This window comes from Paroedura picta, chromosome 6 (genome assembly GCF_049243985.1).
Source record: "Paroedura picta isolate Pp20150507F chromosome 6, Ppicta_v3.0, whole genome shotgun sequence".
Classification (NCBI taxonomy): domain Eukaryota; kingdom Metazoa; phylum Chordata; class Lepidosauria; order Squamata; family Gekkonidae; genus Paroedura; species Paroedura picta.
In genome coordinates this window covers 68,914,427-68,937,550 of record NC_135374.1, presented here as the reverse complement: position 1 = coordinate 68,937,550, position 23,124 = coordinate 68,914,427, and the positions used below count along the sequence as shown (strand labels likewise).

The 23,124-nt window shown below is 41.8% G+C and overlaps 1 protein-coding gene across 18 annotated transcripts in view; it reads right to left on the bottom strand.

The window, feature by feature from the left end:
* Nucleotides 1-23,124, bottom strand: part of DMD (dystrophin) — a 1,311,735-nt gene that overhangs the window by 1,095,378 nt on the left and 193,233 nt on the right. Inside the window, exon 1 of one of the 18 annotated variants that reach the window (XM_077342962.1) lies at nucleotides 14,211-14,502. The exons of the other annotated variants lie outside the window; for them this stretch is intronic. Coding sequence (XP_077199077.1) covers nucleotides 14,211-14,238 — 28 coding nt within the window. The 5' untranslated portion in view covers nucleotides 14,239-14,502. Of the gene's footprint in view, nucleotides 1-14,210; nucleotides 14,503-23,124 lie in introns of those variants that run through there. 18 annotated transcript variants of the gene reach the window in all.

Below are 23,124 nucleotides of genomic sequence, written 5' to 3'. Positions count from 1 at the left end.
AAGGAAAATTGTGAAAACGGAGTATATCTAGAAACCGTTTTGGTTGGTCCTTAAAAAATTATTGATATATAAAATTTATTGTACTAATTGCCTTGGAAAGGTTCTGTTTTTCTCTGCGCAGGGTGGTAAGGCAGCCAACATGCTGTCTGAAGCTCTGACTATGAGGCTGGGAGTTCGATCTCAGCAGACGGCTCAAGGTTGACTCAGCCTTCCATCCTTCCGAGGTTGGTAAAATGAATACCCAGTTTGCTGGGGGGTAAAATGGTAATGACTAGGGAAGGGAATGCAAACCATATTAAGTCTGCCAAGAAAATGCTAGAGGACATCGCCCCAAGGGTCAGATATGACTTGGTGCTTGCACAGGGGATACCTTTACCTTTAACATTAGGTAAGATAAACCTTTGCACTGCATTGGCTTTTTTCAATTTTTATTAAAACAATTCTACCACTGTGGCTCAAGGTGGTTTACAATAACAGTTGTAATACAAGTAAAAATATTTCCAGTTAAAATTTAAAACCTCCAATCTCATTTATATTTTCCCCAAATATTAACACCTCTGTAAATTGTAACTATTTTTTATTTTTAAAAACCCAAATTTCAAACATAAATATGAGTAGTGTAAAACCCTTGATTCAGTTGATTATGTAACGTTAAACCCAAAGATACATGTGTACACTCCCTAACTGGTAAACCCACAATAGCCCATGGCCAGGAAGTTTGCTTCTGAACACCGCTATCATCTCAGACTTTATGATGTCTAAGCTGCAAAGGATGGTCATGCTTTCATAATCAAGGACAAGAATAGGCAGGGACTCCTACTAGAGGAAGCAGTCTGGTTCCCCAGGGATTCCGCATTATCTTATTAATGGGTCCATATTGTGCTCCTCTGAGGCTCATCAACTATTGGCTATAAGGAATTATCAGGGTTTGTAAGATAACAAGATACACTCTTTGATTATTCAGGAATCTTCCTTACTATGCAACTTCCACCAGAGTCCTATCACTGGTTCAACAGCATCTACCTGTTTCCCATACAATATAGGAATCCATCAACCCATCCCCTGGCTCATTATTCATTGAGAAATTCAGTCAAATGTTTAATTAGGGTTATCTAACCTCTATTTTCCATTAGCCCTTACTTGACACTGAAGGCCCCTCATTAGCCTCTCCCCCAAAGAAAAGTTCAACTCTTCCTATGACAGCTGAGATGGCAACATTTGATTTGTAGAGAGCTGAATGCATAATTTAAACAACTATTTATACAGGTACCTAGTTTTACTGGTAAAGTGAATGTTCCCACTCTAAATGAATGATTGAATTAATGAATATGTCCTGATGTTACAATTAGGCATACCAGGAGCCTGCAAAATGCATATGTTGAGAGTACATGCTACCTTCAGTCTTTCTGGTACCCTTGCCACTTTTTCTGAAATAGGCAATACACAGATTTTATATCTGCATAAAACCTCAGTATGCAACACATGAGGTTCTATTGTATATATTCTGAAGCTGAAAATCTGTATATTCAGATAACTGGTAATTTTGTTTTTTTCTACATGCAGTTTCTCGCCTCCCAGAAGGAGTGGATTGAAACACCAGAAAAGGATGGTCCTTGAAAGGGCCCCCGCCCCTGGCCAAGCAGCTTAAGGTGGCTTTGGGCTGCAGCTCGCAGTCAGCTCGTGTGAAGCGGGCAAAGTGGGGTAGACGGAAGCTCGCCAGCTTATTAGCAAGCCTGGAACAGAGCTCCTTAGCAGGCCCAGCCTAGCAGGCCAAGAGGCTCTCATTAGCAGACCCAACCTAGTAGGCCAAGAGGCGCTTGTTAGCAGGCCCCCCACCTTTGCCTGCTTTGCCCTTTGCCCAGGGCTCTCTCCCCTTACCTGCTGCTGGCTCCAAGCACTGAGGCGTGTCTGAGAGCAAGGAGGCTGGAGTCCAGGGATGGAGGGTGGGAGCTTGGCTGGCTGCACCATGATTTGCCCTATTCCAACTTGGACACCCAGGACAGGTTCCACCCTCTAGGCTGCTTCACAGATATTAAGAGGAACAATGGATAAGGATTACACATCATCACACATTTTAAAAATATTTCTGGCTGGATGATACTGCTGATATTTCTGTTTTGGTATGTTGCTGTTTAGTTGTTCTTTTAATGTTTTAACAACAGTTATTTGATTCCATAATTTTGTGAAATTAGTCTGCAAACAACTGTGTGTATAAATACTTAAATTCATAAATAATACATTTACCTTTTCCCCTTGCCACTTAATTCCATCCAGCTGAGAAGGTCAAAGAAAACAGTTCTTGTTGGATTATTATCAAAAGGAATACTGCACCTGCATACACACCTGATTCACCTTATGGTTCTTAAACTGTAATATTAATTATTTTAACCTCCAGACCAGACTCACTTCTCCCTTCAGTCTCAACACTCAAGGTGAGAAGTAATGCCTTTATGTTTTCCCCTAAAGTTAACATTCACTACTTGCATGAAACATGATTCTCTTCTTATCTCTTCTGGAGGGATCCGGCAGAGGCTTCACTGATCAAAGCAAGAATTTTTTCTCTTAGGGTTCCTCTCCAAATGATGGGAACCTTTAAGCCCTGTCCCTGCTCACATTTTGGCAACCAGCACATCTACACACAGAACAGCCATGTTTCTAAAGAAAGCAGTAAGTACAAAAGGGATGCAGTTAGCTGGGCTTTACAAGGCTTGGCCAAGGAAAAGTTTCAAAAGCTTATTCACATTGTACTGAATGAAAAATATTATTGAATTCTTTTCCATTAAATATAGATGCATTAGTGAGAGTCTGAACTTCCTTATTATATAGAGAATTTATTGCTTTGCTCATTTTAAAATCATTAAAATACAATTTTTGCCATTTTGGCATATTAACTGTATTAATAAAACAAGGTTAAAATTACATTTTCCTTCATTGCTTTCCTATAAATATTCTTTCTTTTCTCAAGCTATTGGGCCTTGATGGAGAAGTCTGGAACTCTGTAAACTCAAGTGACAACATTTCAGTATAGAATCCAACATTGGAAGAAACCAATAAATAAAAAATCTTCTTCAACAATATAGTTGACTTATTTCATGAATAACTTGAACCTAGCCAAAACTTTAGGTATCATGGTACGAGTGCTACTTTATCAACAAATGCATTCAGAGATAAACTGTCGATTAACTGTTTTATGAACTCTTACATGGTTTCATGTGTTCCTCGCAGTGGCACAGCAACTATGGGGAACAGCTTCATTAAAAAGAGAGAGAGAGAGAGCCCAAACAGGCTTGGAAAAGTGCATGTGAAAACTGTGAAGAAGGATTTATTTCTCCAGTTCTGCTGCTTCATGTGTCTTGAGTACTCCACAAGGATCAACAAAATGAGAAAAATCAAATTAAAGCATGAGGCAGTTGCCTGGGAGGAGGCAGGAACACTTTGTCTGGCTGTGGTACTGTTCTTAGCCTCTTTGTGTTCTCCTTTTGCAGAGGCACCTGAACAACTTTGGCTCACGCATACAGATAGAGAGGAAAATACATGGACAGGGAAAACTGCAATATCATAGTAGTTACATGTATAAACATTATAATGAGGAGTCCCCGTCATCTCTCAAACTTCTCAGTTCACCTGTGGGCTATTTGATGACTAAGGCATTCTCTCTCAGTCTTTTGAAGAAGAAGAGTTGGTTCTTATATGCTGTTTTTCTCTGCCAGAAGGAATCTCAAAGCGGCTTAGAGTCACCTTCCCTTTCCTCTCCCCACAACAGATACCCTGTGAGGTAGGTGAGGCTGAAAGAGCCCTGATATTACTGCTCCATCAGAACAGTTTTATCAGTGCTGGGCGAGCCCAAGGTCACCCAGCTGGCTGCATGTGGGGGAGTGCAGAATCAAACCCAGCTTGGTGCACGTTAGGCTCTCTGTTGCCCCACATTACAGGAACACTGAAATATATATGTTCCCCGGTCTGTCATGGGGCCCAACGTGGCCTGTCCCATTGGAGGCCTCTGTGGTTGGCAGTGGCCCGAAGGGGACAGAAATCCCCACTCAGCTCCACTGCGTTTTGTGGCACTGCGGAGTTGAGTGGGCATTTTTAAAATTTACTTGAAGGTGGGATTTTGATTCTACCTTTGTGAAATAACCTTCCGCTGGGTGGGGAAGACATCACTAGAGCCCACTTCCCCTTTGCTCTACAGGCTTAATCTCTTTTTCTACAATGGAAAGGGTAAGTGATCAATTGATTGGTTGGTTGGCTCCTGCATCTTATTTCAGTGCCCAGTTTTTTGAAGGGGCATGTCACCAATTTTAGGGTTCCCTGAAGCCTGAAAAATATTTCAGGGGTTCTTCAATGATCAAAAGGATGAAAACAGCTGCCTTAGGTCATGGATTCTGCCAGTATGTCAGCAAGAATTGCCATCTCAATATAAGCAGGTAGCCAATATTGCGTAACACCAGAATAAAATCAGCATTGCACCTGCCTTCAGAAGTCCAGCATCATATTTTGGCCTCCAGACAATATAGTTCCCTGATCACTTTTGTGTGAGTTGCAGCAAGAGCATGCTGATATCCTGGGGACTTAGTCTTACCATATTGCCCTTGTGTGGTAGGCAAGCTCCCACCCCTGCCCTCAAGTGCCCACTTGCTATCAAGTTGAGCATCAGGAGGTGAACAATGTCACACAATTCTCAAGAAATTTCACATGATATATATAGTCTTTATTCTTCCACAGAGGCTCACCAAAAGAACTCACACTATTGAGAGTCTCAGGGCTGACAACCCTAGTAGCTGTCCCTATTTCATCATAAAGATCAGAGTGGGGAAAAGTAGAGATTTAGAACAGGAAGATTACCAAAGCAGAGGAGTGGCAGAGGCTCCTTGGTGTGTGTGTATGTGGGGGGATCAACAGGATCCCAGAACTGCTGGGCCTGCAAAACAGAGCTCTTCTGCCAGGTGTTTGGTTGAGGCCATGGGTGTATGACCAGAGTTACTATTTAGTGGGTCCCGCCCCAGTTATGTTACTATGATAGTATGCTTCTACGATCTGTGCCCATGGGTCTTATTTCATCTAGGACCATGTTTGTTGGTCCCAAGGCTTGAACAGCAGAGTTGGGAGTTAGTTGTTTCATGCCACCATCTTTAACCGCTCCTGCAGTTAAATAAAAGGGTAAGGCCACCTGGGGAGGAGTTAGGGCGGGCCCTGTCCAGGATAAAAACTCAGACGGCCCAATTAGGAGCCGCGAAACGGCTCCTGATTGGGCCCTCCGAGTGTCTATCCAGGGCCAAGCAGCCAATGGGGAGGCACACGAAGTGCCTTCCTATTGGCCCCTCACCAGGACACCAAAATTCCATTCACCCAACCCAGTCTGGCTGCCAGTCTGCTCGTGATCACCGAAGGGATAGGAGGTCAGTAGGGCTGCCAAGGGGGATGAGAACAGAGGCTGTGCCAGCCCTTTTCACCTCAAGGCTGTCCTAACTGTCATGTCCAACTGCAAATTGCCTCAGAAACCCTGACAGAGCTGGCAGGAGGCTGGAGAGTGCTCCCCTCCCCCTCCTTCCCTTCAGGCCTGCTGCGAAGGAGCCTCTGACAGGCCCCGACTGAGGGAAGGAGGCCTTTCCAAGAGCAACGCAGGGGAGCCTGAGGACCTTGATTTTGAGGGGGGGGACTTTCCCCTTCTGCCAAACAGTTGCCTGACAGGGAGGCCACAGAAAAGCCCCTTTTCACTTAAAATACTGCTCTGGCCAGGGGTTAGAGACAGCCAAGCCATGTGTTTTTCTTCTTTGTAAGTCTCTGCAGGTTTGAGGCCACTGCACAGCGTTATTCTGCAGAGGAAACTGGCTCTTTTGTCTCCTGTTTCATCTGCACAACAACCCTGTGTAGTAGGCCTCAACATTCAATCCCATGCCCTTAAAGACTGGACACTCCTCCCCTTCCTCTTCCTACTGCCAAGGTTTAACATCCGTTGTATACTTGGAGACAACGGGCTTTGCCCCTAGTCTATTATAACTGTTATTGGGAGGGTTTATGGATTTTATTTTATTTTTACTGTTTTATGTTGTGAACCACCATGAGACAGCAATGCCAACCGTGGCAGTATAAAAGTTGAAGCATAAATAAATAAATCTTCTCTAACATTCTTATCATGCAGAAGTGACACCACAGATATTTATGATGCTCTCCTAATCTTTAAGGTCTAAGTCAGAAAATTGGGTAAATTTCTAGCGCATCACTGGGTGGGCAGGTATGATGCTATTTCTAGGTGATCACATGGAAATGACATCACATCATCCACAATGTTCCCCCAGGCTGCCCTCAAAATGTATGAAACTGAGTAAAATCTCAGTATAGGAACAGGCACAAACCAAGAAAATGCAGTTTGGTTGGTTTGTGGTTCAAACCCTGAAACAAACTAAGACAGTGGTCCCCGACCCCCGGTCCGGGGACCAGTACCGGTCCGTAGATCAGTCGGTACCTGGCCATGGCTCCTCCTTGTCCTCCTCCCCAGCTGCTGCCTTGGGGGCTGCCCTGCCACTCTGCCGCCGGCTCACCTTTGATGCTCTCCAGCGGCCGGTGGGAAGTCAGGGGCGCCAGCGGGAAAGCAAGTGGAGCAGGGGCTCAGGCGGCGGTGACATCTCTCAGCAAAAGACTACCCCACACCGGGCCTCAGTAAAATTGTCAAGCGTTGACTGGTCCCTGGTGATAAAAAGGTTGGGGACCACTGAACTAAAAGGCTAGATTGCAGACAGTACAGCTTGTGGCCCAGCAAATTGCATTGTAAGTGACCGCAGTCCATTTGAGTGGGTTTATAGAAAGTCTCCTAAATAGCTGAAACCACTCAGCTATTTCAGGCTGTCTATAAAGAAACAGCAAAACAGCACCAAGAAAAGAAAGAAAAGAAAAAAAGAAAGCTGTGTACAGCTACTTTGAGTTGTCTTCTGCAGAAAGGGAGGATATACCAGGAAGGAGAAAGGGAGGATATACTAGGAAGGGGTATTTCTACCTTTATGCTAGCTGTGGCAAATAGAAGACAGCCCTGGGAATCCTTCTGTTTAAACATTTCTGCTTCCCATAGTTTTCTGTGGGGAAAAGAAAGCAGGGTCATTTAAATATATCTACTTTCTGCTCACCTTAAAATCCATGGAGAACAAAAAGCAGGGTTTAAATGTCTGGGAGCCATTTAAACCTTCCTTTCTGCAATGTATAGCCTTTCCTGGGGAGCAGAAAGCAGGGGCAGATATCTATTGGGAACAGAATGCAGCAATGGTTTAAAAGGTTGTAGGGAGCTGACTGCAGGGTTTGAATGCAGCTCCTAGCTACTTAGCTGTTTATCACGATGAGTAGAAAGCAGGGATAATCCCTGCTTTCTGATCTTCATGAACCATCACAATCTACCATGAATTGCACCAAAAATTTATGGTAGTTCCTCTCAGCTCTTCAGTTCATGAACTCCAGTTTTAAAGACCAGTTTACTGTTTGAACAGGGAGTATAGGTGCAAAGTTACTCACCAATATCTATAGCATATATTGTCCAAATCAGGACCTTGTGTTGATGCTCAAGAGACAGTTATGTGCAGTCTCATTGAAGAAAACTATTTTAATACACAAACCGCATTAAGACAAATGATATTTGAACAAGTGAATACATATTTTAATTGTATCTTCCATTATTTAAAGAATAGGGGTTTCCTTAGTTTGTGCCATCAGGAGATTGCACTCTAAATGGACTTTAAGAGAAATAGTCTGTATTCAGTTATAAGAACCCATGTTATCTTAGATGCTGTCTCTCAAATTACAACTCTGCTCATGTGTCTGGTTGAGTTAATTTACTTTTAATCAGCTCTTCTCTAGCTATCATACATTCACAGTTAATTGGGGGGAGGAGAAGAGAAAGAACCATGCTAAAATAAGGACACTTCCTGTTTAAATCCCACAGCATGTCTATTCATAGAAACAGAAAGAATTCACTGGGTTGTTAAGCCTTTCATTGCACCAGACCAAAGTTAGATCATAGAGATGAATTTTCTGCTTGGATAGTTTATTAATTCACCCATTCTATAGTAACACACTAAGCATATTTTAAAAATTACTCATGAGGTGGGGGAGTAAAAACCCCAAACCCTTAATATGTTTTCATTCCAGTCTAGCAATCACAAACGTGCCCCAGCACATCTGAAATATTTAAGGTCCAATCTCAAAGGATGCAGGGTCCATAAATGTAGTATGTTCATCCACCAGTCCTACTGTATAGTCATCATAAGGGGATGATATAAAGATAAACACACTGAGGAGACAAGCTGCAAGACATATCTATTGACCTTAACTACATCTTACAGAATTCCTTCACAATTCAACCATATTGACCTAGCTCAGAAAAATGTAGTAGTAAAATTATTTGCAGGAAGTGAAGAGATTCCACTAAAAGTTTTGCTAACAAATCTTGAAATCTCCCCTAAAGGGGAAAAGAACACACACCAAGATCCAGTTCATAAAATTCCCCTAGTTAGTTTTACTATCCTCCGAGAAAAGACGGATATATATTAAATAGAGCAAAGACCTCTGCTGGGCAATCTTCATGGAAATCAAATTTATTTAATACAGCACCATGGCCAGATAAAACAGATATCAAAGAACACTGGGAACCAATACAAAAATATTTTAAATTGCATGATTAATAGGTACATTAAAAATTGCATAATAAAATTCCTCTAAAACACTTTTAAATGAGCTTGAGTTGTCTTTCCTGAGTGCTAAGCACATGAGCACAAAATTTAGCAACCTGCTTAATAATATGGACCTTACTATTCCACAAGATAAATCTAATTTTTCTTTGTTGGAGCTAATGGAGGAATAATGGGAGGATTAATTTATTTCTTGCAGAGTTGAAGGTAGGGCATCTTAAGAGGGCGTGCTTGATCTCCCTGGAATTACAGGGTCAGAGTCTTTCAGCTACTGGGATTTTCTTGAAGTGGCCCAACAGCATGAACTGATATTGAAGCACACTAGAAAACAGAATGCTGGTTGAAGGTATTAACTGGGTCTTGGCTCCTGACAATAATTGCAGGCACCCAGGAGAGATGTAGCAGTCAGAGTAGGATCTGGGAGATCCAGGTTCAAATCCCTGTTCTGCCACTGAAACTCACAAGATGATCTTGCTATGTCACATACTTTCAGACTAACATGTCTCATAGGTCTGTTGTGAGGATAAAATGGAGAATAGAAAAACAATGTAAGCTGCTTTGGATTTCCATTTGGGAGAAAGGTGAGGTATAAATGAAGAAAGTAAATCAATAAATATCATGATTCCCTCTTGCCCTTCATCTACAACCACCCAGCCTCAACTCAGCCATATAAAAACAATTCACAAGAACCATTTAGCTCCATGAGCCCCCACAGTAAACAAGATTTCCATATTTTGTTCCCCTCATCATCCATTATTGAAAGCCCTTAATACCCACCTTCCCATATGCAATTCCTGTTTCTGTCCCATTACTGGTCTCTCCTGCTCCATATAGGAAAATTTGGCACTTAACTGCATTGAGATTTGTTGCATTTTCACCAGTCAGAGAAGATAAATTGGCAGCAGTCAGAGCATAATGGAAGCAGTGGGTGCAGACTCCAGTGTTCATCTGCTGATGTTTTGTTTTAAAGTTGCATTCAGAGCATGTTCACTCTACAGCAAGCTGTCTCTAGATTTGTCTGCTTCCATGTTCTAAGCAAATGATCTGGTAAGCTTCCACCCAACAATCCAAAATGATTTTTTTAAAACATAATACTGTTTTGCATGAACTGAACATTCTCAATTACATTTGAGCTACCCCCCCCCCAACAATAACAACCACCAAAATTTCCTGATTTAACTGTGATCCAGAAATACCATAAACAATCCAAAAAGAAATGTTTCTTTTATTTAATGCCTCCGAGTATCTGTGTCATGGCCAAGGTGAAGCTATCAGATGTTGCCTCTGAGTTCACAGACAGATGCTATACCCTAGCCATTGGCCAGGTAAAGTGGCAGCATGGATAGAGACATATTGATTCACCCACTCCAAAATAAACCTTTGTCCATATGTGCAAGTCTTTAAAAAAAAAAGATGTGCTCCTTTGGTAGCGCATATACTAAAATATACTTTGAAGCATATTTTTAAAACAAATATTATGCAGTTCTTTCAAAACTATCAAATTAAGGTCCAAGAACAAAGAGATCTCCTCAAGGAAATCTTTAATGTATCATCTTTAAAAGCTCATGCTTCATTTTAGCTCTGTTTGATATGTATTCTTTTTCAGATTTCTGATGTCTCGATCCTGTTGTATTGGTCATTGGATGCCCAACTTGTTGAGTGTATTTGAATACCCTATGTAATCCACCTTCCTTGAGACTCATCCTATATAGTTCACCTTGAATCTCCATATGAAAGCAGACTATAAATAACAGTCCTAAGAGATAAGGCTGCAGTAAAAAAAAAAAATCTCCCACTGCTATTTCCAGTGGTGTAATGGGCAATGGGGATGGTGCTTGGCTAATATAGGTAACAGTTGTACTTGCAAGCTAATGGGATCACAGTAAAATCCTACAGGCTTATTTGGTGTAGAAACTATCTAGCATTTATACTTGCAGTTTTAGGTACTAGAAGGGACAAATGACTGGAAACTCTATGGTTGACCATACAGTTTCAAATTACTTCTGGAGTTACCCTTGCCTCTTTTGGCACAAATGTCTAGTGAATACATGAGGCTGCATATATATATCCCATGCTGCCAGCTGCTAAGCACTTCCTGGCAACCCTAGCTCACAGGTATAGAAGCAATTCACACTCTAAAGCCAATGTGTTTTTCCTCTCAGTAATCAGGATGAGAATTCAGTGTTCGCTTTATCTCTTGTACAATTGATATGATGCCGAACACAACTTTAAAACCCAGTAGCTTTGGACATAATTATCCATTCTTTAGAAGCCACTCCAGCCCAAGCTCTCATGGCAAAATACCACTACAGACCAAGTTCGGCTCCCAAAACCATTTGTTTACTGATAGGAACTGATACCCACTTATATCAGCAGTGGAAATAATACTTTAACTTTTTAAAAAGTTAGTAAGAGACAGAAGTAGTAAGGGACAAACTGCTATTGTTACCCACCTTGGGTCACAGTCTTCTTGAAGAAATGTGGATTTATATTCTAAATAATTACATAAAGAAATTAGATGTGATCTATATATGGTACCCGTTAATATATAGATTAGGAGAACTCATTGTGCTCTGTGGGTTTCATCACTGTTCTTCCAACCTAGCTTACTTGGGGATATTGAAGCCCGTGTGGAAGAATCCTTAAGTGCAGTGTTGAAAGGGAAGAGATTTCAGCTCCCCTCACTGTGCTCCGTTGTTGTTTTTAAGGATACCTGCCCATTTAGATATGAACTGATAGACACATGCATACTTACATATCACTTCTAGTTTGGCCCTCAAAGGAAATGAAAGGAAGAGCCCTGAGCTGTAAGCACAATCATTATACACTGCTAAAAACTATTATCACCTCTCTCCTCATCAAATAGACTTTCTTGGATAAACTATTTAAAAAGTAAAATGGTTGCAGAGTTTTCTCCCACAGGCTTTATTTAATTATGGGAAATAATACCCACTACCCAGAGAAATAACAAATGTATGGGTCAAGACACCCTGCAGTTCAATAGAGGACTTTATATTTATCATCAGTATAGTATGCTAGAGAGGTCAACAAGCTAATAGACCTCTGTGCACAAATGTTCTCATGAAAAGCTATACTTGGTTGGGCTCAATAAGGAATTCTTTTCCCACACTGCAGCCCATGAACTTCACATGAAAATGCTCCTAAATGAACCAGCTGCTTTTGATAACAAGGATATGAAACCTCCAAGGACTACGGCAGTGCTTTCTGGGAAAGAAAACTGTTGCCTTGTTCAGAGTCCAATCAAAACCTGAATGTACTGAGCAAAAAATAAACCAAGGTCATCATTATTCCTTCTCATTGTATTTTGGCTTGTCTTCAAATTGCTTCGCCTGTGTATCTTAAATAGCAACACTGCCTCCATTAACTGAGTTTTCCAACAGTTTAATCAAAGTACTTTTCAGAATGTCTGTGTGTGTGTGACTGCATGAATACACACACACTGAAATTCTGTTCCCTTCATTTCCATCCATAAATTATAAAGGTTAAAGCATTCTTACAAAGTATTTGTTTAGTTTCAGCTATTTTCTCCCAGCTTCTTCTATAAACAAGACACATGATGGTACAATTTTGGAACCACATGAGCAGACACTGAGACTCCTCTATAGTTTATTGAGAACTTCAGGCCAAATGTGGACTGGGCATCACAATATTTGTACCATGAGTTTTGTACAACATAAATAAGATTGGGAAAATATCCACAAATTAGTAGCACAAGTACATTTTTATACAGGGCTGGGTAAGTAAAAACTGGAAGACTGAACTCAGAGGTGGAGAAAATGGTTTGCATTGACTGCAGAACAGAAAGTGAGCTATGAGAGTCAGGCAGTGATTCTCTGTTCACTATGCTTGAGGTGGAGCTTAGAAGCTAGGTTAAGAGGCCTGTGGCCATTCATACTCCCCTCTAGCTATCCTGTGCATCTCTTTTTCATTGCCCAGTCTGATAGACACATGCATGCAACAAGCAGACAACCAAAAATACATCCTCTCCAAACTCTAGTACCAAACAACATTTTGAGGCTGTATATACAGATGCAACTATTTCCTTTCATTATAATCTACATGCTTAATAAACCATTTATTTAAAACCAGAACTGAATTTTACATTGCTATACATATAGTAAAACAGGCTGAATGCCTTAGAGACATTGAGATCTTTGTTTACAGCAAAAGATGGTATATGTATCTCATTTTCTAAATTGCTTTTATATTGTTATAGAATGATAGTCTACTTGACATGGTACAAACTCACTCAAGATACAAAGTTTCTACTCTGTGGAATTTGCAGTTAATTCAAGCAAAGCAGTTCTGAGCATTTTGGGCATGTAATCACAATATAACAGATTATTGTTGAATGATACAAAATATATTTCCAAGAGCTAATCAATTTGAAATGAATACGCAGAACATTTAAATTTGTATTACAATCACAAGATATGTGAAATTAGTATGGGAGAAACATGTTTATACTCCTTCTAGACAAGTATATCCTATGTACCTGGATCTAACTGATCATCACTTCATGGGATAAGTTAGGTAGGAAAAAACTCATCAACCTCAGACAGATGCAATTCCTGCATAAAACTGGGGGATTACTCCCAATGCCTCTGATCCAGATCGCTGCATTATGCAGCAAAACATCCTATGGAAAAAGTGTGGGGATCAAGAAATATACTTTAAGAAAATAAAGACTAAAAGGAAATATGCATAATATATGGCCAGCCAAGATTAATGCAACCTACCAACCATAAAATCCACCAAGTTATCCTTTCTGCCTTCAAAGATAATTAAATATAGTACCTGGCCAACCTAAATATGTGGCTGAATTTGGCTTCATAATATGTGTACATTCCACCCCCTTTCCTTGTCCTAGAGTTTTCAAACAATACCAGTGGTAAAATTTTTACCTTCCTTGACTGCAGAGATTCAATTGGGCGAAGAATGAAAGCAAATTCTCTCTCTTCACAATAAAAAATATCTGTCAATGTTTTATGAGACACTGGTTTCATGAAGTAACCAAGTTGTATCATAGGGAAGAAAACTAAACCAGAAAAGCACAAGAGCTATGAAAGACCTCTTCTCTTATACTGGGGAGGGAGGAGGTGTGATGACAGTTCATTACCTATATTGAGTAACATCCAATTCTATACCAATCAGAACAGTGAATAGTTTATGCATTATCACTCAAAGTAACTGATTCGTCCTTTGAACCATTGCAAGACTATTACAAACAATGAAAAAGCTATTTTTATCTGATTCACTTTATGCTCCTGTCCGAAAAGCTTTAGTAAATAGAATGTCCTAACTCCATACAGCAGCACAATCCATTTATGATTTTCTAGAACTGTTTCAGTAAAAATTAAACACCGACACTAGTTGCTTTTTATCGATACTCTTCCCTCTGCATCACTGAAAAGGAACTGTTTAAGAATGAACATTGTTAAAGGGCTCTCCAGGCGACCTTAGCAGAACTATGGTACAATTAAACACAATGATAAAGTATTTCAATCTGTTTGTACTTACAGTCTTCCTCTTCTTCAAACCACAGCATGTAAGCATAAAACACAGTCGGGGGGGGGGGGAATCTTGAAGTATTATTATTCAGTGTCACTGTTCCAGTGCCATTTTAAAAATGCAAAATTATGTCTGAGTTAGACTTAATAAATCATGGCAGGTTAAAAAAAAATCCACTATTCTCCTTAAGATTAGTTGTCAATTTTAGCATACAATCAACTGCATCAAAGATCTGGATCATGTTTGGGGGGAAAACATGATTCTAACTTCCACTATGCTGACACACTAACTGATGCCAGGGTTTTGTTGAGGCCCCGAGATGTTTCAAATTCCAGGACTTGCGCAGTAGTGATAAACCACGCTTCGTTCAAAACAAGTTGGCTTCCCATAATAGGGCAGCTGATGAACATTACATATAAGGCTCTGCTTTCAAGATGGCATGTATAATGGATTTAAATGATGCATTACAGCTTTCAAGATAATGTTCAAACTTGTTCAACAGCACACGCAGTACTGTATTATAACTTTGTGGCATGCTCTATGCATCAGATTGTTTTTAGCTACAAACACAAGATTAGAAGATTTGCACACTGAAATAAGACCTTAGATAATAATTGTTCAAAATGATCAGTATCAAGTGGCATTCTTTCCTGTTTCAATTTATTTAGCATTTTGCTATTTATACTGTGTTTATTGGGGGACAGTTCTTAGCATAATCTATGATGACTACATTTGTATGTAGAAAGGCTTTAGAATTCTGAAGTTATTAAATGTCAGGATCCAGGGAAAATTAAGCACTGTAGAAATTGCCCTACGGTAAACTTGGGCCATTTCTGCATGGAGGGGTAAAATGTGAGTGGCTTCCTGCTTACAGGATTTGCAGCCCTCCTCATGGGGAGATTCCTCCTGTGTTTTCCCTCTGCTGCATCAAGGCTTTTTGCTTTCTGATGAGGCTGCAAGGGAAAGCAACACAAACTTTCCCCTCCACTCATTGGCATATCAATCACAAGACACAAATCACAACACAGCAGTTCTCTCATGGACTGAAACTTTCTCCCTCCCCCCCCCCGCCCCCAATTTTTTAGAAAGGCACTGTGTTGTGCTAATGGTTGGCTTTAAAACAAGGTGCTCAGACCCCTGTATGATTGGGAGAATGCTGCCAGATCATCCCCACACTCGTTCCCAACTCATTTCCCACCTCCAGGAAAGAGAAAAGGGGGTATGTTTTGCCTGCCTAATCCAAAAAATACAATGGACACTTTAAAGAAGATTTTATTTCACTTTTGATAATGTTTGTTTGCTATCATGCTACAACACAGACAATGACATTAAAAAAATTACTTGGAGCAGGAACTGGATAGGGGAGGGTGGGTATGAGGGCAGGAAATAGCTGCTGAGACTATTGTGCATTTCCCCCTCCTTGCAGTCTTTTCCCTGGTTGCTCACTGATGGGACGCACAACTTAGAGTGGTAAATCCAGTTTTCTGGATTCCTGAAATTGCAATTTAAATGCACACTTTCCAGAGAAATACAAACAGGCAAATATTCTGATTTAACTTGTTTATCCTGATGTATATTTACTAAGCAAACAAAACCAAAATGTACTCCATATATCCCAGTACCACTACAGAGTTGAAATATTCATTTAGGAAGATGATAATTAAGTGTGGTGCATGAATTGCCTTGGATATCGATGTACACTATTTAATTCTGAAGGTCATGGTATATTAAAATGACTTTAAAATGATGACACCATCCTTATAGACACCACAAGTGGGTCAATGGTGATACTATCATTTATGGTTTGGTCTCCATATTGTATTGGCATCTAATCATTGCCATTAATTTTACAAAGCTGTACATATTTAGAAATGGAAAATTGCTACAGAAAAACTAGGGTCATGGAAGTCATTCCACATCTCTGCCATTAGGTCATTATCACTTTGACTATTAAAATTCATTCCAATAATTAACTATTTCTTGTCCTGTTTAAGAAAGTAAGGGCCAAATGCAATGACTAAGAAATAACATCTGTCAAGACCCAGATTCTTATAGAAGCCACATTAATTCACTATATTTTACATGATCATGCCAACTCATCTGCACATGTTGAATAAGGCTGCCTTAATATACATCTGAAGAGCCTCTTGTGGTGCAGTGTGGTAAGGCAGCGACATGCTGTCTGAAGCTCTGACCCAGCAGCCGGCTCAAGGTTGACTCAGCCTTCCATCCATCCGAGGTCGGTCAAATGAGTACCCAGCTTGCTGGGGGGGTAAGCGGTAATGACTGGGGAAGGCACTGGCAAACCACCCCGTATTGAGTCTGCCATGAAAACGCTAGAGGGCGTCACCCCAAGGGTCAGACATGACCCGGTGCTTGCACAGGGGATACCTTTACCTTTTAATAATTTGCCTTTTCAGAACACAATACCACAGCCTTTGACCATGCCTTGGAAGTTTAACAGTGCCTCATCATTTCCAGATGCAAAATGAATATGTGTGACAACATAAACATCTGTTCCCTCTTAATAAAGCAGTAAGGGGTGTTGGGGTGGGCTGTGTCTGTGATCAAAACTCCCGGATTGGCCCCTTGGCCCTGGACTGACCCTCACCAGGACAGACCAGAGTTCCAGGGCAATCTGGAGACATGGCTGTCAGTCTGCTCCTGACCACCGCAGGGAGAGGAGGTCAGCAGGGCTGCCAAAAGGGATGAGAACGGAGGCTTGGACAGGCTGCGCCAGCCCTTTTCACCACAAGGCTGTCCTAACTGTCATGTCCAACTGCAAATTGCCTCAGAACCCTGACAGAGCTGGCAGGAGGCTGCAGAGTGCTCCCCCCTCCCTTCAGGCCTGCTGCGAAGGAGCCTTTGACAGGCCCTGACTGAGGGGAGGGAGGCGTTTCCAAGAGCAACACAGGGGAGCCTCAGGGCATTCCTTTTGAGGGGGGGGACTTTCCCCTTCTACCAAGCAGTTGCCTGACAGGGAGGCCACAGAAAAGCCCCTTCTCACTTAAAATACTGCTCTGCCCGGGGGTTAGACACAGCCAAGCCATGTGTCTTTCTTCTTTGCAACTCTCTGCAGAATTGAGGCCACTGCACAGTGTTCTTTTGTCTCGTGTTTCATCTGCACAACAACCCTGTGCAGTAGGCCTCAAGTCTTTAAATTCAACAACAACCCATATGGGTTTCTTCTCTACCACAACTCTATCCAAAGTATCCCTTTCTGCCTGGGGAACTGATCTTTATACTCTGCAGGTTAGCTGTAATTCCAGGAGCTCTCCAGGCCCCACCTGGAGGTTGGCTACCTCTGGGTTGGAAATATTCCTGCAGGTTTGGAGGTGGTACTTCAAAATCGTACAATGCCTCAAAGTCCAGCCTTCAAAGAAGCCATGCAGTTTGCCTGCAGTTGGGAGGGAGTGGTGTAGGTGTGTTCCTCCTGGGCTATGGGCTATGGCCAGCCCTTACCAGCAGCTGTTTGTATTCTGGGGCACAGAACAGGCAGACCAGCATCAGTCCTGTGAGTCTGGAAAGTGCAGGAAGATCTAAATAAATATTTACAGCCTGAACCTGTAAATAGTGAACAAGTAAATGGCTGGAAACACATGGGAACTGACTTGACTTTTTACAACCTTGGCCTGGCAAAAAAAAAAACACAGTATAAAAAAACCTTACTTACTAGGTCAAGACTGCTGTGCACAGAGGGTCTTCCTCTTAGGGTTGCCAGCTTCCCTGTGAGGCTCTCTACCCCACCTCCCTCATGGGGACTCTACTATTGGGAGAGGAAGGGAAGACGATTGGAAAATGCTTTGAGACACCTGAGGCCTGCTGGGTCACTGCGGCCCATTCCCAGTTCTCTCAGACCTCTCACAACCCCACATAACTCACAAGTTAACTATTGTCGGGAGACGAACGGAAAAGGTGTTTGTAAACCGCTTTGAGAATCCTTTGGGTGGTAAAAAACAGGGTACAAAAATCCTTTCTTCTTCTAAGGAGCAACCATGAAAGAAGCATGTGGACACATAACATTTTATCAACAGAGAAAAAATGGAAAAGAAGGAACAGGGTGAACACCTGTGTACTGTGACTACCCCATGTGTATTAGGGCAGAGGGGCATTTTGGTGTCTGTCTCCTAATTCACACCAGAAGGGAAATGATGCAGAACTGGGGGGAATTGGTTGGCATGTAATCTTCCCCTAAGAAGAATCTTCAGTCTGATTTTCCCTTCACATATCTGAAGACATGACTCTGGAAAGCTCATCTGTAACCACTATGCCACAATTCCCAAAGGTCAGTCCTGTCCCACATTCAACTAACATTCCACACCACAGGTTCATGACACCCATATCTCCACACCCATGCCCTCATTTGCCACCACGCCACCACAACCTCCTACATAACACACACATTCAACTCCATGCCCTTACAGACTGGACAACTCCTCCCCTTTCTCTTCCCACTGCCAAGCTCTAGCGCCCGTTGTATTCTTGGAGACAACGGGCTTTGCCCCTAGTTGATAATATATATTGCTATCATAATGTGAGTCATTTTTCACTTTTTAATGAGGTGAGACAATGTTCTCTAGCAGTTGCCTTCTTTCTGAAAAAAAGTGAAATTGAATTGAGAAAGGAACATCCTGTTTCTATTGGAGAAAAAAGCATTACACTATTGACAGAACGAGCAAGTCACAGGGGTTTGGTAGAAGAGACGATGGAAAGAAAAACTCTGAGGCATGGCTGTTCTTACCAACCCTGGGCACCCGTACAGGGATTTTCATAAGATTATCTCTTGTTGAGAGACCAGCATATCAAACATTGTGTTATTCAATGTGCGGTGCGCAAAATGTATACAATTCAACACACTACAGCTCTGTGGAGATTCCCAATATGTAGCACATACTAAATTTACTTAACATTGGAAAGTCAACACATATATTCATTCAAGTCACCTTCACTCAGCCCTAGAGGGAAAAAAACAGAAATATTTTTTTGTTGCCTTGATAGAACTTTGTTGCAGGAGGACATCTAGTCAGTTGCTTGAACAACGACAATAGAAAATGCAGGAGCACTGCCAGGGTACACCACTTTCTTGTCTCAATGCTACACACATCACACTTTTCTTCACTCTACATAAATTATTTCTCTATAGAGCCTGATAGTGACTGACAGTTTTGGAGGTGATAGTGCCACCATGAATTGCTTGCAGTTCCAGTCCGCTCTTCTTCTAAGCCCATTAAACTCTTCAACTGCAGAAGTGTTTTAACACTTTCATTTGTCCTTGTGCTATACCCGTGCCACTCTTTTGGGCTGTGAGACCATCAGTTTCCTTTCCATAGTTTCTGCTTAAACGTCCTGCTAACACTTAGGGCCATTCGGCATTACTTTAATGTAGCAGAAGGCTTGCAAATTGTAAACACTACTAATTTGCAGTTCCCCAAGACATCACACACAGTCTGCCACACTCCTGAAACAGTTCCATGAAAAGCGCTTCGTTGTAGCGCTTAAAGGGAGATCGGGAAAAGTGGATTCACCCTCCGAAAAGCGCTACACTCTTGCAAACAATCTGCAACACTAGCGAAAAAGACCTGTGCATTCCCATTGTTGCGGTTCCAACAAAGTCCCTCCCCCGGCTCTCTCCTCCGAACTTCCGGCAAAGCGATCGCCAATTTTTTTTCTCAGAGTGAGCAGAAAGCAACGAACCAGCAAGCCTTCATTCACCCAGCAAGGCTTCTCCTGCTACAGTCCCTCCACAGAAGTGCTTTAAAGCTCCCCTAAGTCCCCAAGCACAACACAGCCCCGTTTGCAAGTTCCCTTTATTTTCGGCTGAAAATCGTGCCCATGCAGGGAGGGGGATTTTTGTTTTGTGGTAACGATGAATCGCCAGCTCACACGCCAGCTGCCAGCTAGATGGGTCTCTCCACTGCAACGAATTAAAGCATATTCGTTGCAACGTGTGTGTGTGTGTGTGTTTTTTAAACCTGTGCTTAAAGGGAAATGGGCTTTCCTGGAGCATGATAACAACCACCCATTGGCTGTTCGTTTGATTGACGGGGCGGGACAAAGCACAGAAAAAATTGCTTCCTGTCTAGCAATTTTTGCGAGACCGGAAACCTGTGGGAAATGAATGAAACGCTACTGGTTTCCACTAAAAAAGCAGGTATGCGTAACACCGAGATTGCACTTTTAAAAATGGCAATATTGGTCCTTGTGCGGAAACACCCTTACATTTAATTTGCATGGGAATTAGAGAAACTTGCTGCTGTTACTTAATGAAACTCAACCATTAAGGAGATAAATGCAGGTTAAACTGGGAAGGAAAGAGTTGTGTGATAGGTGCATTATTGCAAAGCATATGTTTCTCCCTCAAAAGATGCAGTGGGTGGTTTAAGATTAGGGAAGCGGGATTCTATATTAATTCCAGAAATATCTCTCTATTTTTACATTAGAATATGTCAACAATACTCATACATTTCCCAGGATGGCTAACTCTTGGTTGGGAAATAGTTGGAGATTTGGGGGTAATGTCTGGGAGGGGCAGAGTCTGGGGACAAGATAGACTTCAGCGGGGTATGATGCCATAGAGCCCGTCATCCAAAGCAGCCATTTCCTCCAGGGGAATTTCTTTCAGTCACCTGGGGATTCGTTGTAATTCCAGGAGATCTCCAGGTTTGCAATTCTAGCACTCTTCATGTAATTATTAATTAAAGTGTAACTTAAAACATCAAAGTGGCAAAAGCAGAGGGATTCTTTGGAAAATCATGAGAAGGGTTTTTGAGGCAGTACAGATGCTGTACTGTTACTATCTGTAATCAGGAAGGGAAAAAAATGAATGAGGTAAGCGACTGAAATGGTGTCCTACAGTGGTCCCCAACCACCGGTTCAGAGACCAGTACCGGTCTATAGATCAGTCAGTATGGGGATGTGGCTCCTCCTCATCCTCCTCCCGGCTGCTGCCTCGGGAGCTGCTCTACCACTCTGCCACTGGCTGGGGCTCCCCCTTGGTGTGGCACTGCACAGTTGCTGCTGGCAGCCCCCCCCCCAGCAGGCAGCGGGAAGTCAGGGGTGCCAGTGGAAAAGCAAGTTGAGCAGGGGCTCAGGCGGCGGTGACATCCCTCGGCAAAAGACTACCCCTCCTGGGCCTCAGTAAAATTGTCAAGCATTGACCGGTCCCCGGTGATAAAAAAATTGGGGACCACTGCGAACCTTCTGAGGATAATTGCATACTTCTGGAGGTAATCACAGATAGCTCCCCCTCCGCCTTTTTATCATATTTCTGGTAGATCTGCCAACTTCAGGTTGGAAGTGGAGCCTGGAGAGGTCAGCATTTTGGGAAGTGAGAGATCTCAGTTGAGTATAATGTGATGGTTACCCTACAAAGCGACCATCTTCTCCTTGGAAATTAATGTGATTTGTCTGGGGATCAGTTATAATTCCAGGAGATCTCCAGGGTGTAGTCTGTATGAGGCTTTTTACCCAGTCCCAGTTTGAATGAATCCCTCCCGTCTACACTGAATTCAATTAACATTGTGATATTGGGTGCTTTAAATTTTCCATTTGCAACAAACATGATTAATTCGTGGTGACCCTACCTTTCCCCAGCAATACCTTGGAGTGTGTATAAGCCTAAATATTTTAAAAACTGCCATGAGTAAATGTGCAGATCTGTGCTCTTTGAGAAATAACTGCCTCATCCCTCGTGCCTTGACCACTATAGCAAGGAAGTCTCCCCTGATTGGCCAGGGCATCAGTTCAAAGTCTTCCCAGTTGCAAGGCTTCCCTTAAAGTGATTATGCTCCAGAAGCCCTAACCTCTCAGCAGAGATTTGCCTCTTGTTTCCCCCCCTCCTCTGTTGTCTCTCCCCCCCCCCCCAGTTCAAGAAAAGAAAGAGACTCCTGGTGCACTTGGCTCCCCCCGCATTCTGAGCTTCCGCAATCATGTGCAGAATACTTTTCAGTTTCAATGGGACGGGGGGATAGAGGAAGACCCAAGTTCAAATCCATCTGAATCCAGCAAGATCCACAATGGAATAAACAAGTAAATGCAAAATCAGCCCAGGTCCCACCTGGAGGTTGGCAGTTTAATTTCTAATAATGTAAGAATACTCATTAGACAGCTTTGTCCAACTGTTTTATAAGAAAACTTGCCTAATGTATAATTAATGTTATATATTGTAAACATATATAAATGATTTCTTCAGGAAATGTAGAGGAGTTACTAGATGGCAATTTAGATTAATAAATGCAGTGAAGTAACCCAATTTTGCTCTGGTCAGTTTTTTTTCTTTAGATGAATGTTTGCATTATGCATTAATCTACCATCTGTATTTAATATAAATTAATCAATAAATTGCTTGGTTGGGTATCAAAACTCAAAATGAACAAAACCCATGTTTTTTTAAAAAAAAATCAACGTACTTCCTTATCCTTTAGAACCCCTATCAGTTTCCATACAAGTAACCAAATTAATTCCTGACAAGCCCTCAGTATATGGAGAACATCAGCTGTCTATGAAGGATTAATTTGCATCCCACAGAGTCAAAAAGCCATGCACTGAGGTTGAAACTAATTTGAAGCAGTGTCAAGAGAAGAGAGAGAGGAAATAGTAATGTTCTGAGGATTTGGAAGCAAGACAGGTTATGAAAACTAGGGACCTTAAGTAAAAGGATTTCTTACTGCATGCAACATTCTTGTGGGATATGAAGGAACATTTCACTGAATTACATTCCTTTGCTGATCTTGAAATGTGCAAGAAATCCTTCAGATCCTTTCTAACCAACTGGCTATGCTGACAGTCATACCTTTCCTGCTTATCTTAAACTTCAATCAGATGGAAAGTGAGTATATGAAAAAAGGAAACTCTGCACCACCTCTGCTGTCACAGAACACAGAAGGAACTGTACACAGAATATGCTACAAAGCCCATCTCTCCC